The sequence below is a fragment of the Bombus bifarius genome, unplaced genomic scaffold (genome assembly GCF_011952205.1).
Source record: "Bombus bifarius isolate JDL3187 unplaced genomic scaffold, Bbif_JDL3187 scf7180000008169, whole genome shotgun sequence".
Lineage (NCBI taxonomy): Eukaryota > Metazoa > Arthropoda > Insecta > Hymenoptera > Apidae > Bombus > Bombus bifarius.
This window is the reverse complement of record NW_022884490.1, coordinates 1008677-1027917: the sequence shown is the minus strand read 5'-3', so window position 1 is coordinate 1027917 and position 19241 is coordinate 1008677. Positions and strand designations below refer to the sequence as shown.

The 19241-nt window shown below is 36.6% G+C and overlaps 1 protein-coding gene across 1 annotated transcript in view; it reads left to right on the top strand.

Moving 5' to 3' along the window:
* LOC117209317 (laminin subunit alpha-2-like) overlaps positions 1-19241 on the top strand; it is a 53394-nt gene that overhangs the window by 24674 nt on the left and 9479 nt on the right. The window contains exons 2-13 of the mRNA XM_033451194.1: positions 14289-14395; positions 14800-14983; positions 15230-15585; positions 15790-15987; positions 16306-16476; positions 16590-16753; positions 16873-17007; positions 17288-17543; positions 17877-18045; positions 18319-18540; positions 18693-18946; positions 19100-19211. Coding sequence (XP_033307085.1) covers positions 14289-14395; positions 14800-14983; positions 15230-15585; positions 15790-15987; positions 16306-16476; positions 16590-16753; positions 16873-17007; positions 17288-17543; positions 17877-18045; positions 18319-18540; positions 18693-18946; positions 19100-19211 — 2328 coding nt within the window. The remainder of the gene's footprint in view (positions 1-14288; positions 14396-14799; positions 14984-15229; positions 15586-15789; positions 15988-16305; positions 16477-16589; positions 16754-16872; positions 17008-17287; positions 17544-17876; positions 18046-18318; positions 18541-18692; positions 18947-19099; positions 19212-19241) is intronic.

Here is a 19241-nt window from a genome sequence, read left to right as displayed (position 1 = left end):
AGTAGATCGCTTTGCCTCTACCTACAACACAAACTAAGAACCAAAGGACGAATTGTATCAGGCATAATAGCTGTCTTTATATATTTTTTCTTCAGGCAATACCGACACGATTTATTTCGCAACATGAATCTTCCAAAGATTCCGTGTCTTAATTTTTACATTTACGTTCGTGTAAATTTTTTTGCGAGAAGCAAATAAATTGTTAATTGAACCTTAAAAAGCAATTATAACATAATAACATTAAACTGATCGAACGATACGATTTTATTTTAAGATGTTAGCTATCACCTATCAAAAAGATATTCTGAAAACCTTGATCGTTGTAATCTGCTAAAAATTAACTACTTCCATATTCTTTATCATCCTCATTATCATAAATTATTCTAGTGCCATAGAACAGCCAATAAACGGATGATACAACTCGATAATATTTTCTACTTTCAAATACGTATACCTTTTATAATTCTGTATTTTTATTTCCTTTAATAAAACGTTAGATCTGTAAATAAAATTATTCTGAAAATCGTAATTGCCCTAACATACTAAAAGCAAATTAGTTTCGTATATAAATCCTCGCTTCAAATTATTCTATTTCAAGAAACATGATCACCGTTATCCTCTATATTCTGTATGTTGGTAATTACCTTTGTCTTTCATAACTGAAAAGTTAGACCGGTTTTACACGGAGATAAACGTAGTGAACGCCTACGGAATACGCATGCACATCAATAGAAGCGTTCGCGCGACGATTCTCGTGAGACGTGGTATCGCGATGCTCATTTCGTGTATCCTGGCGACGATACCTCTCCTACGAAGGCGACAAACGAAACAAATTAAATATTTTCTTCGTATACAATCGCACGCACAAGTGTGTGTGACAAATTGCATGTCAGCACAGCGGGAGCGAAAGAAACTTTTTAGAAAAACTGAACGCGCTAGCTCCGCCTCTTACTTGAACGCGTATGACAGTGATCGAATTACATACTTTTTACATGTTCACCTTAACAACAATACCGCTATACCTCTCCATTTTTCAATATAAAATTTCCAAAACAGTTTCGCATCGTATATTAATGTTTCTTTTTTAATTTCTAAGAAAATTTTCACTGTAATAGATGGAGACGTTATCTTGGCGATGGATTGATACAGAGATCACGCGTTAAATATGGAAAGTTTGAGGCTTGACATCCCGACTTCGATATCGCTAGATCTCACCATATTTCAATATAAGATATCCCACACCGTTTCACATCGTACGTTAGTTTTTGAACAACTCCAAAGAAGATTTTCGCCGTAATAAATGGGAACGTTAGCTTGGCTTTCATACACAAATTACGTGTTAAATATGGAAACTTCGAGGCTCGATATCTCGACTTTAATACCGCCAAGCCTCCACATTCTTTTATCCAACATTTTCAATACAATCTCGCGTCGTATATTAGTCTTTTTGAAAAATTCCTAAGACAATTTTCACCGCGATAAATGGAAAGGTTATCTTGTCTACGCTTTCATACACAGATTACGTGTTAAATATGGAAACTTTGAGGCTCGATATCTCAACTTTGGTACCGCTAAGCTTCTTTAAACTTTAACCACGTGAAACTCATTTTCTCGCAGAAATACCTTAAAATAAACGGCGATGTTCACAATGGTGCGTAGCTCGGGATACGCGTAATTGCAAATACGCTGTGAACCCGGCCATAGTATCCGCCGGCGAAATTTCGGCCTGCATCAAAAACTCGTCTCTACTCTCTGCTCTTAAGTGAGCTGCCACGCGTTAGTAAAAGGAGGCGGACCACAGAAAAGAACATACGCAAGGTAGATCATACACTCGACAGGTGGTCGCAATTATTACGCTCTGCTGTCAGCTACATGCGCAACACCCCCACACAAACGTAGCTTTGCACAAGCGTAGGTATCTACGCGTCGGCTGACAAGCGACTACGGAATGACCAGTCGTGTAAACGCGTAATATGACACGCGAAATCGTTTCCAGGTATCGAATTACCAGGAATTGGAAGTAAAGAAGCCACGGGACCGCAAGGTGCACCGCGATGGGGTGCTGGACCGGTCTCGTATCGAACGGTTGGCCTATGCCATGTGGGAGATCGCGGATTTTCGAACGTCGTTTCACATTGTAACCGGTGTAGAACGATTTATGTGTTGGCTTATATCGGCTGGATACAGAAAAGAATGCCGTAGGATGATGTACGGTGTGGTTGCGTTGGTGGCAAACGTGTTTCGTTGGCGTAGACACGCTTTCGTGAGGTGAGCTTTTGCATTGTGTTTTTTTTTTTGCAGTTCAGTTCAGAGAAGTTCGAGGATGTTTTAAGTACGAAGCAAATGGATTTTGAGGCTCCGGTGGCAAAGGTGGCGATTGTTCGCGACAGCTTTTAGGGCGGTCGTAAAACGTTGCCATTCGATCTTTTTGGAGGTCCTCTTTTTAAATTTCCTTTGTCTTTTATCATCGCCTAGGCATAGGTCTTGGTTCGTTTTTTATCCGTTATATTGTAGAAAAAAGAACTTAGGAAACAGATGAACAAATTTAGTATAAATGTTGTTTTCCTATCTCATTCTAGAGATTGAAAAATCGACGTAAACGAATAGTGGAAAGAACCACGGCTACGTTGCGCTTATAATAATATGCCAATTAACGCGTACAACTTTCTAAACACACATAGATCGCTAATCGCTGACACAGAAATTACCAAAGCTCGGCACGTCGTGTCGGTATAATTAATAATCCATCGATGCTTTTTGAGAAGACAATTCACGCAACAACGCTGCTTCCCGAGAGGAACATTAATCTACTTGATCGTTTGAAAGAGTATGTTGATTCGACTGATGCATCTGATCGTTTTAATGTCGTTAATGACATGCTTGAAAAATGATGCGTGAAATTATCGAAGCGAAACTCGCACTGGCGTGAACGCGAGTGTTATTAGACACGAGTTGGTTTGCACATTTCATTTAATGATCCTGGCTTTTAAAAGGAAGATTGATTTGCCCGATCGTACGATTCAGGATGCTGTGTACGTCTGATTAAATTATTTTCAATTCACCGACGTGATCTTAATTAACATTAAACGACGGTAATAAACATTCTGCAAAAGCGACTACAAAATTTAACTTGCAGCAGGTTCGTCCTTTATTTTTAAACGCTTTTCTTTATCAGTGTGCCTTGCCAAGCTTATTAAATACGTCATGTTCAAGATCTATAAAGAAGTCATCAAGATTTTTCTACACATCTGCGAGAAATCATAAATCGACGAAACAAGAATTAAAAGTAAGAAAATATTTTGCACCGGCTATTGAGAATCGTTTCCAAGCTCTGTAAAAAAGATTCCCCAAGGTTTGTCGGTAATTCTCTCCCATCAAAATGTTGAGAAACGTCGTACACAAATATGTTCGCTCGGTGGGGAATAACGTTCAACTTGATCAACTATTTTTGAGATAGAAGTCATAGGAAAAGCGTAATTCATAGGCGACTAATAGGCTCGTTAGGTTTCTCAGAGCGGAAAGAGAAGATGGAAGGAGGAATCAACGCCAGTAATGTCGGCCAGCGTTAGATTCTACATAGAAAGCGACGCGCGAGCAGCTCATTAATGCTTAAAAATATCGGTAGAACGTTTTGCTTTCTGGCCATGAAACGAACATGACGAGGTCGTTGATTAATCGCGTGTCAATTTGCCGTCGACGACAGACGATTTACACGGCGAAACGGTGAGTCAGCGTTTGTCCCATTTGAAATTCAAAACGATCGCGCGGATATGCACGCGGCGCTCGAAGACTAAACGTCGAGCCGAGGAATTTCTTGATCGAAATCGTTTCTACCTTTTACGTGCTCTAAAACACATTGTTCTAAAATTTTAGACAACGACAAATATATGTACATTTAGTTAATTTACAACTTGTTGAAGCAGTATCGAAGATGCAAACATCAGGAAACTGTTTGCAACTTCTTCTGTTAAAAGTTACAACATAAAGATTAAAACTGCTATGTATAATACGTACAGTAAAAACTAATATTTCTATAAATATTTCTTAACAACATCTTAATCTAACGCGATAAAAAGGCGTAACGATAATCGCGTATTGGTCGGATCGTTTATTTGAAACGTAGTGCCAGTCTAGCTTTTTGAAGAAATTAAGAAAATGAAAAATGTACTATTTTCACGTGGACTTTTTACTTCTAAACAATTTGTAATTTCAATCTCGAAACATTCGTCTGTTTTAATCAGTTTTCCTTAATCGATGGAACTACATAATATTTTATTTTGAAAGCAACGTAAGTCCATTTCCTGTAATCTGTATCCTGTCCAAACAGTGGAGACACTAGTAATTAGAAACAAATGATAGCGAATGTAATCCTAACCCTTGTATCTGATATATAATAATATAGCATATACGGATGTGAACAAGTTTTTTATATACGTTTTAGTAATATTCTGATAAATTATTATTACATTTGTTAAATTAGTATTACTGAGATTAAATTTAATTGTTACAATTAAATGTAATTATTGTTACACTTCAAGTATTATTAAATTAATAATACTTTTACATTCATATCGGGTCGTATCGAAGTGCAAACCTAAGATCGAAGAAAATACATGGTGTTGTTATCTTGCTTTCGTTTCTCGCAATGAACAACCTGGTGTTAATATTAAAATTATGATAGTGGTACAGGAGGTACGTTTATTGCAGTTTAACACACTAATGTTATAAGAATTTTAATTCATTTAATTCTATTCTATTTATTTTCAAGTATCGTAGAGACGTTTCGAAACAGAAATATGGAACATAAATTTTAAACAATTAAAATTTGATAAATTTATATAATTTACTATCTTTGCAAGTTCAAGCCCATTCATAGCTATGAAAAACGATATTAGTCGAGTTAATTCTGAACAAAAATATTTCTATAAAAATATGAATTTACATTTACTTAAACACATAGAGACACGTGGATAAACCAAATGGACCGTATCGCCAGTTTTCATTCGATGGAAACGCAAACACCTAAATATTTCAAAATCAAAGAAAAAATGTACTTACGCCACTTTCGAAATAAACGCTGCAATCGTACCAAACTTAACTCAATTCAACAATTCAACTCAATATCCATCAGTTCAATCGTTCGATCTACAACGTACCTACTCTAAAACTTCAACTTTCGCCGCAGCTGTAGAAAAATTGCAGCCATCGTTAAAATTTTGCATTTTCTGGGCGAATAAAGCACCGCTTCGTGGCAAAAGCAATCTCGAATGCGAACGAGTTCGAGAGGTGTTTCCTCTCATGGTTCCAGCGAACTCGAATTACGAGCGTATAATTTCTCGACGCTGCGCTCGCTTGCGTTCATGTACCCTTTACGAGTTATTATCTCGCTTGCAGTATGGCGGGCGAGATACAAGAATAAGGGGAAACAAAAGTATAGAAATTGAAGGGGCCCGTGTGTCGATCGAAAAAATTACCATGATCGTTACCACGCTTTTACTCGATCTTTGAAATATCGCTTTCTGTATTTTAATATAGATATTTATAGCCACGCTTCGAGCGTGAAAGCGCGATTTTCGTTCGTGATAAAGTTTACCTTCAATTTTAATTTCTTAACTCACCGAACGTAGGGTTTAAAGACTTCCTTTCAAAATTTTCAAATATTCCTTATCTACCGTTATATTCAAGTAAAAGATGTATTATATTACTCTATAAAATAACGAAAAAATCGAAACGCGGTAATGTTATTTTCCACGGAGTTTAAAGCCTTCCTTTATAACTTTCCAAATATTTGTTATTCATCGTTGTATTCAATATACGTATTTAAGAAATTACGAATAAATGGAACTAATTTTATAATCGTCTTATCGTGATATAACGCGATTAAAATGATTTTTAAATGTCAACATGCGATGATAAAACTGGTGTCTACGTTATAATAATGAAACGTTGTAAAAGTACAAAGCCCTTCGTTTTTTCTTGGCTGGAATTTGTATTACCTTTTAATTAATGGGATGCGCGTAATCTTCGGTAATGATATTATGGAACTAGAGAAAAATTGATTAAAACATAATTACTTCCGGCAAAACGAGTTCGTAACACGTCGCGCTTGGGACAACGCGGCGATCGATCGATCGTAACTTAATCGAAACGCGATCCAGCCCACCTAGACACGCTGTCCTTGTAATAGAGATCAATAACTGATGATGACTCTAATCGTTTCATCTTAATCGATACAAATTTTCCGTATCTGCTTGCCAATCATAATTTCTTTACGGTTGATCGCATTAGTCTTATTGTATAAAAAAGTATTTGCCTATATGTGTGTGTGTGTGTGTGTATGTGTGTGTTTGTGTAATATGCACCCACGTTACGTAAACAGGATTACGTTTATGTAGTCCTCGTGCAACGCGAGAAGAAAGTTACATTACCGGCTTTTAACGAGAGGAAATAGCTAAACAGAGAGTTATTTCACAGCGAAACTATCTAGTTAGTCAAATCAGCTAATTCTCTCGAACTGACACTTATTTAATTATACCGCATATTTCGATCAATTTCAAGTTTCCTTCGTTCGTGCTGCTTTCGATTAACATTTGACCCGAACACCGGCAAACGAGATTTTACTTTCTTGAAATTAAATTCCATGTACGAATCTTGCAACAAAATTTATTTCAATATACATTTATTTCAACTGAGAATTTATGTCAAGGTTCTGATCAATTTTCAAAATTTCGTTTATCGATTGAACGAACTTTTTCAAGTTCGCCTAAGATTCACGAGAAGAATTTAAATCGTCGATCGAATTTGCTGTCAGACAGTTAGGATCCTGGAAACAGTATACCGTTGTTTAGAACAGAACATTTTACACCAGCGCGAAGGAAGAAAGAAGAAGAATTAAAATTAATTAACATCGGAATAAAATGTTATTTATGCCTTTCTATCCGCGGTATTTAACGCTGACATGCTGCAGACACTCCGAAATTGATCTGAAAGTAAAATCTTATATACGCCTTTCTATGCGCGGCATTCAATGCTGACACGCAGTGCTAGACACTCCAGTAAAGCAAACTCGAATGAAAATAAATCTGTCAATAAGGTAAACGTGTGAATTAGTAAGATTGGTCATTAAATGGCACGATCAACCTTTCCTCCTTCCATTAACATCGCACACGAGAGAAACCAAAAGGTTGCAAACGTTTTCTTCAAACAGCCCGTATCCACCCACGTTCGTTTTATAGGGGAACCAATAGGCAAGATGCAACTAACACGCCTTCTACAACGCGCCTTATTGTCCGCTGTCAGCGTTACGACTGTCGAACAGCGTTTCCGCGCGGAATACAACACCCAGTTCTACCGGGCGTGCATTTAATTAAAACGACACCTTCGCTTTCTCCGGGGGCAGGATAACGCGATCCAGCCGTGAACGTTATCCAAGTGGTGGTAAAGAGTTTCATTGAGCGTTAAAACCCACGGAGGGTATGTTGCTCTATTTTTGTTTCACGACGTCCCGAGTTTCGCGAGTCGGATAATTCTTCGAACATACGAGATCTTCAGTTGAATTAAATCGGCAATTTTATCCTTAGGAATTTTATACGTTCGTAATTAATTTAAACATCGCGGAATTTCTCTCTTTTTTTTTTTTTTAATTTTTCCATCGAGACAAGGATCTACAGTGAGATCCGTTATAACGAGACGTGATAAAGTGCGCGCGTACCGAGCGAATATTCAAAGTCGATTTTCTCGAGAACAAAGCCTCAAACGAAAAATTGTTATTCTATATTTTCGACTTCTTTTTTCGCGTACAATCACCCCCTTTCCGCTTGTACCACCAGTTACCAACCACCCTGTATATTTTCTGATTTTTTTCAAATTTGAACGGTGTTATCGCGATAGACGAGTCTCATAACTACACTGCGGATCACATATGCGTTTACGCGACATTCCAAGATGCAAAGATGCACAGAATTGCACACGATATGCAGAAATATATAAAATATTCGTATCTAGTGCGTATTGAGGTTGAATGAGAGTGTGTATGGAAAATTATCTATGTAAATCAATCTGAATTTTATAGCCGACAGGCAAAATTTACTAAAACACGTATATACATAAAATATCCAAAATACGGTATCTGTTAGACTACGTAGTAGACGAAACAAACCTCTGCATAGGTTTCACTTTTTCGAGATTATTTTAACAAAAATATAGATTTACATGAAAATCTGCAGTCTACTTGTAATAGTATCAGTGAAATATCAAAGTGTTTCGTATAGCGCATATAGCGGGTGATTTATATTCACGAGCGTACATTTCCAGATAATAGTATCTATTGAAAACAACGATACGAAATGGGTTATTTCAAATAGTTATAGCAGCAGTTTAATGTCTCTTCTATGGGCTTACAAAACTTCCTCTTTACGTCCTAACCAAGATTTAAAACACCAGTGCACATAAAAGAATTGCGCTTTATTTTCCACTGTTACTGCCCCGTTTGAAATTGTCGCCATGAAATAAATATAATTCTGTATCGTCGTCATCGGTAGCAGCATCATTGACACGTTCCATACTACTACGTACACTCAGCGTGTTCAATATCGAGTACATACTAAAAGTGTTTCGACAGAAAAATAATAATTAAAGCAAGAAGAAAATAAATTTAACTTATTTCTGCATAAATTTCTTTTGTGCACTCAAAAGCAAATATGTTTCACGATAGACGATGGAAAAGTAATATTTGTTAACTTAAGTAATAATTGTTAACTAGTGAAAAGCTTTCATACGCTTTCAAACTGTACTAAACGACGAATTTCCAAACGAAGCTCCTCACATTTGTACCATAAAGCCACCCACATGATAATCAAACAGCTAAAAAATGCTACCAAATGGACAAATTGTGAATGTGAAATATTAAAAAAAAAAACATTTGTACGAATATGCCCGTCTTCTGCTTTTAATAAAATATTTTACACTGTTATCGATAGACGTCGTTCCATATTAATCGGCTACAATTATCCTATATCATGTTTCAATTACAAATAAAATCTACTGGTCTAATTGTAAATAATTAACAATCTTTCTATTGCTTTGCGTAAACGAAAATCGATTGAAGCGGTCGGTTAGTATCTATCGGTTGTAAAACGAAATCATTCATCGACGCGGATTTGCTGCAACCTGGCGAACCGGTGCGGAACAACGGGAGACCACCTGCGCGTTTCTGCCATTTGGTGCCGTGCAAGGATGAATGAAAAACGAGCATCGCACACGTGCAAACTGCTCGTACAACGGTGTACACGTGGTAATAAAGGCGCACCACGAACGGGTGTATCGCGTCGAACGTTTGGCACTTATATATGGACCGACGCGGCTACGTGGGCAGAAGAAGAAGAAGCGGGGTCAATAAAAAGCAAAGAAGTGTCTGCGAGGAAAGCACGAGTGGGAAAGGGTAGAACGAAGGAAGAAAGCAGAACGCGGAGAACTCTCGAGCATGTAAATTGCACGGTGCGTCCACTGTATCCGATTTTAATGCGACTCGATAACTTTCTGATTTTTCTGTCTTTGGATCCTTGCGATTCTATTATTGATTTACTTGAGAGCAGTCTTGCGAAAATATGGCATAGTTATTAGGTTGGGAATGTGTAATATGAAAAATATATCGTCTACAAACGGATATTCTTTGTCGGAGAATATGGAAAATACGTACGCGTATCTGTACTTTTTCGTTGAATTTCGTATCTTTATAGGTCATTATATAAACATAGGTCAGCATATTTTTTTAATGCGAAATACTAAAATACAGTTTAATCTATTCTTAATATAAAATTGAATTATATATTACGATTGGGGTTACTTTATTTTCAGAAAAGATATTACTTAAATTTGTATTGCGATAGCGGGTATATAGTTTATTGTTAAAGTAATTTACAAAGCTAGAAATAAATGTATGAGTCACACATTATCGAACGTTATTTTTAGAACATTGAAAAAACAGCACGTCCTCCTTTTTTTTCTATTGGTAGATATGTTTCATGCATCCAGCTTACTGACTAGATAAGTTAACCACAAGGTTGTTTCTCTTATTTGATATTCGCATGTAAACTAGATATATTCGCATGTAACTAAGGAATTACGTGACCGGAAAAGGAAGTATCGATAACAGAAGTAGAAATTTACGCATTGCACGGAAAAATTACTTCGACAGAGCTGAAAAATTCATATCAAAGAGTCGATAAATTAACTCCGATACATCCTGCATTCGAGAGATACAGAAAGCAGAATTACGAATTTATTTGTTCGCACTGATCGAGCTTCACGATTTTGTTTTCATTTTAAATTACTTCCTTTAAATTCCAATACTGATAAATTACGTCTCTCTTTCGATATAAATTGTATTAAAATTAGAATACACGTACAAAAGGGATGAAACTATCGCAAAATGAGGGAGAAGAAAGACAATCAGGTAGGCAACATGGACAACGAGTAAACAGCCGAAAAGGAAGTCCGCAGCATCTGCGCGAATTTCGTAACTGCTTCTCTCGAGACTGTTTATCGTTGTTGGATAATGAGCTGTCGGCAAAGATAAATTCGCGGAACACACAAACAGTCGGTTTGATAGCTCGGTGCACGGCGCACCTTAGACACGCGTGCATTTATTTATACGCGTGAAGCAGACCGGTGCACGGGATGCAGAAATCATGCACTTTTAGCCAAACTCGATAAAATTCCATACTCTTTCCCGCTGCCTCGAATACCTGAACGTGAGCGGCTGGTTCGGTTGTTCCTGCAGGGCTCATATCTTTGACAGTCTCGAACGTGTCGCGCTCGCAAAGTATGGAGCACTCGCTGCAATTCGAAACTCCAGGTTCGTTTCATATCAAAAGAACGTTCGTAGTAGAGGTTCTGCGTTTTGACAGTTCTCTTTTCAGGTTTCAGAGAAATAGAATGAGGGAGAAAGCGAAAATTTACATATCTCTTGATTTACAACGAGAAAACGTATCCTAACTCAGTACAGTTTCTTACTTTTGAGTGGCGTTATTCAAAGTTTGTCTGCAAACTGCAACCATTCATTGCCACACCGGAGATGTAACGGATATCCAGCTATTTCCGTGAATAGCGATCAATATAGGAAAGCAATTCCACGAAACTACCGGTTGAAACAAAGTTTGGAATTTGTCAGTTCGAAAAGATTGAGCCGGAAGGGATCGGAAGATGAAGAAGAAAATGATCGAGGAATATCAATCGCTCGGTTATTCGAAAATTTATTAATTGGGATAATCGAGATCCTATTGTATCACGTTTAGTATGATATCAGCAATTGTCCTAACGCTAGGCGGTATGAACAAAGATGTACACAGGAGCGTACATGGGTATGGCTTAACTAGGCTCGTTGTCATCGTGAGATATAACCGCGTAGATCTCGACTGCAGACGAGCTAATGGTATTCAGGAAAGTTTTACCTGCAATTTAAAGCGTCCCGTCCTCGACGAATCAGTCAAAGGGGAACGGGAAACCTCTAGATCCGGCAGATTTACGCTTTTACAGAGGCTCGTATCTTCGTGCGACCTTTGAGCGCTCGTTCCGACTGCGTAGAACGATGTTTGAGTACGCCGTGAAGAACGAGCGAAATCTCGTGTAGAGACTCGTGTAATCTGGAAAAACACGTGTCTCGTGGGAACAGGCTATCGAGGAACGTGCGTGTCTTGCCGCATTGACATTTTGATAAGTGCTGGGATTGGTTGGAAATAGAACGAGTTTCTATAGTCCAATAGGATCTCGTTCGTTCGAATCAATTAGTTGTAAAGCGAGCCGATAATCTAATTTTTCGCATAACTAAATAAGAGAATCATTACCATTGCTAGAGGAGTAGCACAGCAGGGAGATGGAAACTTTTTCAGAAAATTAATTTAGAATAATAAGTTTGGAATATAGAATTGTCATTGATTATTTTTATAGCGATCCGTGTGAAATTGTTCAGTGAGTGGAAATTAAATACCCACTACTTATCCAGTGAATAAATCAGACTTTACATGAATTCACAGTCTGAAATAGGAAGTGATCGCAGTGATTAATGATGCTTTGCAAAATAGCCTTATAGAACTTATCAGTCCAACACTGTATTGCCTCGAGATTACACATCAGACGATTCTAATGTATGCAATGGCTAAGATTCTATCTCGCAACCGGCAATTCCCTACAAAAACCACAGCCTCCACTTGCTGATTCTATTTCCTTGTACATCCTATTTTTCCCTTACTATAATCACATTACAATTCCACCCGAAGCTTATTGAATACCTCGATAAATCAATCACGAATAATCAATTGACCTTATCCTCTTGCTCGGTGGATCGTCGATGGCCTTCGTTAGCGTAACGAACAAAAGAGAATCGCACTTGAACTGTTGATGCAATAAAGAAAACATACATAGGGTTATCAATTTAAAGGATGATCGATATCACTTACAATTAAGGCGGCGTTACCATCAGTATCCAGCTGATGCTTCAGCTTTGTAACGAGTGCGGTTATTTATTTATTTACAACCGCCATGCCAGGCTGAATACCGTGTGGGATTAAAGACACGAGATCATTATTTATGCTTTAGCCACGGTTACGCGGTCCGAAGCTAAACTGGACGTCGCGTCATGGCTGCTTGAATTAATCATATGTCACTTGTCTACCGGTATTCCTAGCTGCGAGTCCTTCCTTTTTATTTCTCTCTTTTTTTCTTTCCTCTTTTTGCGAGAAGATGATTAAGACTTCTCTGGAAGTGTATCTGTTCGTTGAACGATAGGTAAAATTGCGAAAGCCTGTTGCAAGCGACACGCCAATGAAATTATTACTCGGCTGATTTCTAAATCGTGTTTTATAGAAATATGTAACTTGAATATACTTCTTTATTTTTGCGTTATAAGCGAAGTGAATAGGTAGTTATTGGCTATTTATTGGTGTAAGAATAAAAGGAAATTTTACTGTTAAATGTGAGAAGTTCAGAATCATTAGCGAATCGTGTTTCGAACATTGATAGATGAGTTGATACATCAAACTTGCCACATACGTACTGTAAGCCTTTCAGACTACCACAGGTGCTGGTAATCATATTTTTAATATTCCTGTATTTTATACTTACAAAATCGTGAAAAACAATATGAGATATTTCAATTAAAGGAGGAAATTAACTAGAGGAAATTAAAAAGTTGAGAGAAACAGAATGTGGAAAGAAATATCTGTTTAACGTTGTTGCAGTGATCTCATCGACTATCTCGCCTCTGACTAGACCGATTACAAGTTACAGGTATTATTTCATCGTCTGACACTGGTGACCAAATTGAATTTAAATCTGCACTACCTGCTCACGATTTATGGTTGCGTCGCAAAAATTCCTCGTTGAATGGTCTTTCTTCTTTTTCGTCACGAGACAGCAGCCGTGAAAGTGCCAACCAAGGCTTAAATCGTTTGAATACAATACAACATTCGTCGTGGTGGCATTGCTAATTGCGAAATGCGATCGATCGCGCATCAGCAAACACTAGTCATGCATGACTAGGATCCAGACTGAATAGATGCTGATCACGATATGTATAGATCTGTATGTATATTGTTACCTGTGAAATGAATGGAAGACATATTTCTCTTGGCGTGATCTCACAGGTTGAGAATGAAATGTGAATTATCAATGTGGAACAGAGTTAATGAAAGAGTTATTATTCTATTTTATACTTTGACATACAGTTTTCATCTAAACATTGAAGAGAACTCGTTTAAGTGAAGGGACTATAAATTACTTTTTCGCGACTCTTTGTTAAATTTAGCAAATGGAAGATAAATAAAAAAAAAAAAAAAAAAAGAAGGAAAGAGATTGCAAGAAGTAGAAAGAAGTTATTGAACATGAAATTATACAAAATGCGAATACTAAATTAACGCGTTTTACTGCGAGCATCTTGAAGTACTTTTACGATCTGCATGTGATATCGATTCATACGAAACACGAATTAGAGATCACGAAATTTTGAAACGAAAGTTTTATAACAATCCACAAGTACAGTGTGTAAAGATTCCATAAGATGGTATTCTGTAGATGTTAAGAATTCAATCGACAACGAACGTGTTAACAGCTTAACAATACTATCAATACTATCGTAAATAAAATTTACGTTCAAGATCGATGTTCATTTTAATTTCAAATTTTTCTAATTCATAAAATTTAATATTAAACATAAATCGTAGAATATGTACATCGAAACATTCAAGTATTCTATGAATATCTTCTATTGTATGAGTCTTCTTAACTATTTTCAGGGTGTCGATGTAATCCTATTGGTTCGATAACCACTGCGTGCGACATCGTAACAGGACAATGCCAATGCAAGCCCCATGTGACTGGCAGACAATGCGATCAATGTATGGTGAGTAGATCGCAATAAACATAAGTAGAAATTTATGTGTCTCGTTCCACCTCTTAAAATTGCTTTCACTCCCATTTTCTCGCAATAGATAAAAATTGATACGATTGAGAAAAATAGATAAAGTGATTTTGTATTCCACGAATATGTCAAGAATCGTTTGAATCGCAACTCGTCTCTCAACTTAAGATCATGAAATGTCCATTTGCTTATTATACGAAAAACGTGTGTACGAAACTCTAGAGACATCGCTTTCTGAAATTTAATACGTCAGAATTACTATAGAATTGCTGCAGCTATTATTTCACTAACCGATTAACACATTCGAAGTCGTTACTAGAATCTGATTAAACGCTATGAAGTTTATTATTTGCAATCAGTCTTTTCTATTTTCTCATCTTGTTAAGATTGGTTTCTGGGGTTTGCCAACGGGAGCAGGATGCGCTCCTTGTGGTTGCGATCCTATAGGAGCGTATAATTCTTCCTGTCACGATAGTATGGGACAATGCTACTGTAAACCAGGAGTGGGTGGCACACGTTGCGATGTTTGTCTACCTGGATATTATGGATACTCATCAAACGGATGTCAAGGTACATTTTATAATACGATGCTAAATATTTTAATATATATAAATAATTTTATACGTTTCAATGTACAAACAAAATCCGGAAACGAAGAAATGAAAATGAAGGAAAAGTATGAATTTTGTATAGTCATATGGAAATGCTACTAAATAATACGAAATTTGATATAATTGGATTTAATTAATCAGTATGTAAATGCTATCACATCCTTCACACGTTTTCACATAATTCCCATCAATTTTTTATTTGTAGTTTGCGATTCGTGTGTGCGACCAGGTCACGTTTGTGATCCTGACACAGGTCGCTGTGTGTGTCCAACCTTGACCTTCGGTGAACATTGCGACAGATGCAGATCAGGTTCCTGGGACTTGGTCCCAGGAGTTGGTTGCAGGCCCTGTGCGTGCACCCTTGGTTCCATGAAACCTCAGTGCGACCATCAAGGGCAATGTCCTTGTAGAATCGGCTACGATGGTCTTAGGTGTGAGAAATGCGCGAAAGGTTACTATGGTTATCCTAGGTGTCGACCTTGCAGCTGCAACGTAGCGGGTACCTTGCAGTGTGATGATGAAACTTGCGATTGCAATGATAAAGGGCAGTGTCCTTGCAAGGTATCAAGTTTAACGCATCTTTAAAGTGGAATTTTTTAAATATCTAAATTCTTATTATGACTTACAAGACATTGTAGATGATTCGTCAAAAAATTTAGAAAATTAATCTTTGAGTTTTTGATACAATCGAAGCATATAGTTTTTTGTGGAAATATATTCGGTCAGTTTCTTACGTTACACGGAAATTGTACGTTTGTTATTTAGGAATACGTGGTCGGAAGACAGTGTAGTCAATGCAAAGAAGGTACGTTCGGTTTAGCACTGGACAATCCGAAAGGTTGCACCGAATGTTTTTGTTTCGGAAGAACGACCTCCTGTCAACAAGCTGGTCTTAGTTGGGGTCAGAGGAGATTGACACGACCACGAACTCTTTACGTCAATGACACTATCAATGATATAATAGTAAGCATCGTAGTATTACGCAAAATGATTTCTACGGAAAATTCTTGTTCAGCTAAATCTTTGTCATTTAATCTTGTAAGAATAAAATTTGTATATTATGCACGTGCAGTGTAAATCTAAATATTCGACATACGTATGCGTATCATTTCGAGAAGAAATTTATCAAATTCAAATTAATTTCTTTTCCATCGATCTCTCTTTCAGATATAATTACATTAGAAATAGAAAAATTATTATTGCTGTTATTAAAATATTACCAATACTGTAATATGAATAGAATGAAAAAATAATTATTAAGATATTTCTCCATTTATACAGGTTTCTAAATTTAGATCACGAGTGTTTTTATCTCCTATTAACGGTGGTTTAAACATGACCAATGGACTTTCGACGATCCCTGACACTGGAGGTGATGTGACGATACCATCGCATTTGTATTATAATTATCCTCTCTATTGGATGCTACCCGAATCTTTTCTTGGTGATAAGGTAACTTCAAGTGTCTCGAAAAACACTTGAACATTTCATTGAATTTTACATTACGCGACAAACAAGTGGCCACACAATGCTAAAAGATGTCTTAACGTAATTCATAATTTTAGGTTGTATCCTACGGAGGATTTTTAAGATTCACAACTTCGACAGAAGGTGGAATACCTTTAAGATCATCTTTTCAATATCCGATCGTGCAACTGCAAGGAAACCGTAAAATTGTCTTAGAATACTATTTACCCGTACCTTCGGATAGCAATCATTACGAAGTCAGGTAATATTGAATTCCAATTAGTAATTAACATAATCTTAATTTGATATTCTAACAAGGAATTAATGCCTGCTTTTATTTCCTTTCGATAACGAAATGATACGAATTGACGGTATTTTTAGATTTCACGAGTCCCTATGGCAATTACAAAATAGGCCAGACTATAAAGTCACGAGAGAGGTTCTTATGGTCGCTTTGCAAAATTTGCAATACATTCTGGTAAAAGCCTCCGATAATGCGGAATTTACAAGAACGACGTATGTAAACTTTATCATCGAAGTTACTTCTTGTTTTTCCTATTTTCTTCTTTTTTCTTCCCTTATGTAAATTATTTAAGATTTATTTAAAATCGAGAAAATTCTTAGAATATCGAAAAATTGTCTTTATTCGACGATATTTAATACAAGATCTCTCTTCTTAAACCTGTGTTAACGTAATTCCCTTTAACTTGCAAAATTAAGTATCTGTGAAATTCTTTCACTGTATTTTTAAACTTTATAAAATGTCAAATTATTGTATTATTATATTAAATTTTAGCTTGCACGAAGCTTCTATAGACGCTGCAGTTTTAACGCCTATGCATATACCGCAACTTGCAACCGGTGTCGAGATTTGCAAATGCCCCCCGAAATATAACAGCACGTCCTGTCAAGATCCGAGTATCGGACACTATCGATGGTACAACAACACAACCGTCACATCGACCATTGTTATCAACCTTATTGGAGAAGCAATACCTTGCCAGTGTAACGGAAGATCTGATATTTGCGATATAGAAACAGGGCATTGCTTGGTAAGATAGTCGACTTGAATTCTACCAACTGCGCTTTAAGAAGGAATCATTCAGCTGTGTCTCTTGTGTGCAAAAATTGTCACGTTTTATACCAGGATGAATGCTAGACTTCTTTCTATAACTCATAGACAAAGTTTATATTTTATGAACTAAAATAATTAAATGGAATTTTCAATAGACATGTTATTTAGAATAGTAAAAAAATATTAAAGAGTACAATAAAGTCATTGTTTCAGATTTAGACAAATGTAACTAACAAAATATAAATAAAATCTCAATATATACATATTATATGCTAAGTCTGTGAAATAAAACCGAACATTTTTGCTACAGAATTGCCGAGAGAATACCGCAGGACCAAGATGCGATATTTGCTCAGACAGTTTCTACGGCCATCCAGACTTTGGCTGTAAACCGTGTCCTTGCCCACAAGCAGATAAAAGATTCTCAAATACTTGCATGGTTCTTGCCAATACGGAAGCAATTTGTGTTTGCAAACCTGGTACGTACCTTCAACGCATCGCAGAAGAATTCCTTTATACAAATTTTAATTGCAAATATATAATAACATTTATCAGAAACTAACTCAATCGTTGAACCAAAGAAGCTTTATTTTTGTTGATGTGAATCATGCGAGAGAGAAGAGCCCTTTCTAAATTGAAATAAATTCAATTGTATCTCTATTTTTGACGTTAGAAATATTTGCTTAATTTTGCATATCCAGAGAGGATATACTTTCGGAGGAAAATGTATCTTATATTCTTTATATGCGCAGGTTACACCGGTAGAAAATGCGAACGGTGTTCTTCCGGATATTATGGATTCCCGCACCTTCCTGGTGGCAAATGTATACCGTGCAATTGCAACCCCGCTGGAAGTTTGAACGATGAATGTGATACGGAAACAGGACAATGTAGGTGCAGAGCTGGTTCTACGGGTCGTGATTGCTCTGAATGTACTGCGTATCGTCACGTCTATATAAATAACGTTTGCACGTGTAAGTGAAAAATGCGAAAACCTTGTTCGTTTAAATTTATCGAAATTTTTCTTTCTTTTTTTTTTTTCTTTTCTATGATGTTCGAGTAGAAATTTTTTTAATTTTAAAATTAATTAAATTTTTGTTAAATCGTTGATATTATTTTGCATTAGCGTGCAACGATAATTGTACCGGTATACTGCTCGACACTGTGGCTGCACTTTCGCAAGAATTAGCAGAAAGCACCACTCATATAGCCAATGGTTATATTCCTCCTCCATGGGAAGATTTGTCTTACATTGACTCCAACATAACAACGTTTCTAGATGAAATAAATCTTCGAAATAGACTGAGGCAAAGAATGAGAGATGTACCCTGGCATGAGTATAGAAATCTTATGAAATACCTTGAAATGTTGCTCAGAACTGTATGTATTTAATTCTAATTTCATACTTATTCAAATTACACTGATTAAATATTTATTCTTAGAGCCTTGAATATTATTTATTCGTAAAGGAAATAGCTCGTAATCGATGGTAAATTTTTTTGTATGAATATTAATAATATTTTAATATTTTAGGCGAACGAACGCGCTCTGCGCGCAGATACTGTAAAATCAAAGACCAGTGATTTAGAAAATAACATATTTAGCGCAAAGATCGAAGCGGAAAATCTGCGAAAATATATAGAAGGTACTTGCCTTAAATAAAATATTCTTATAC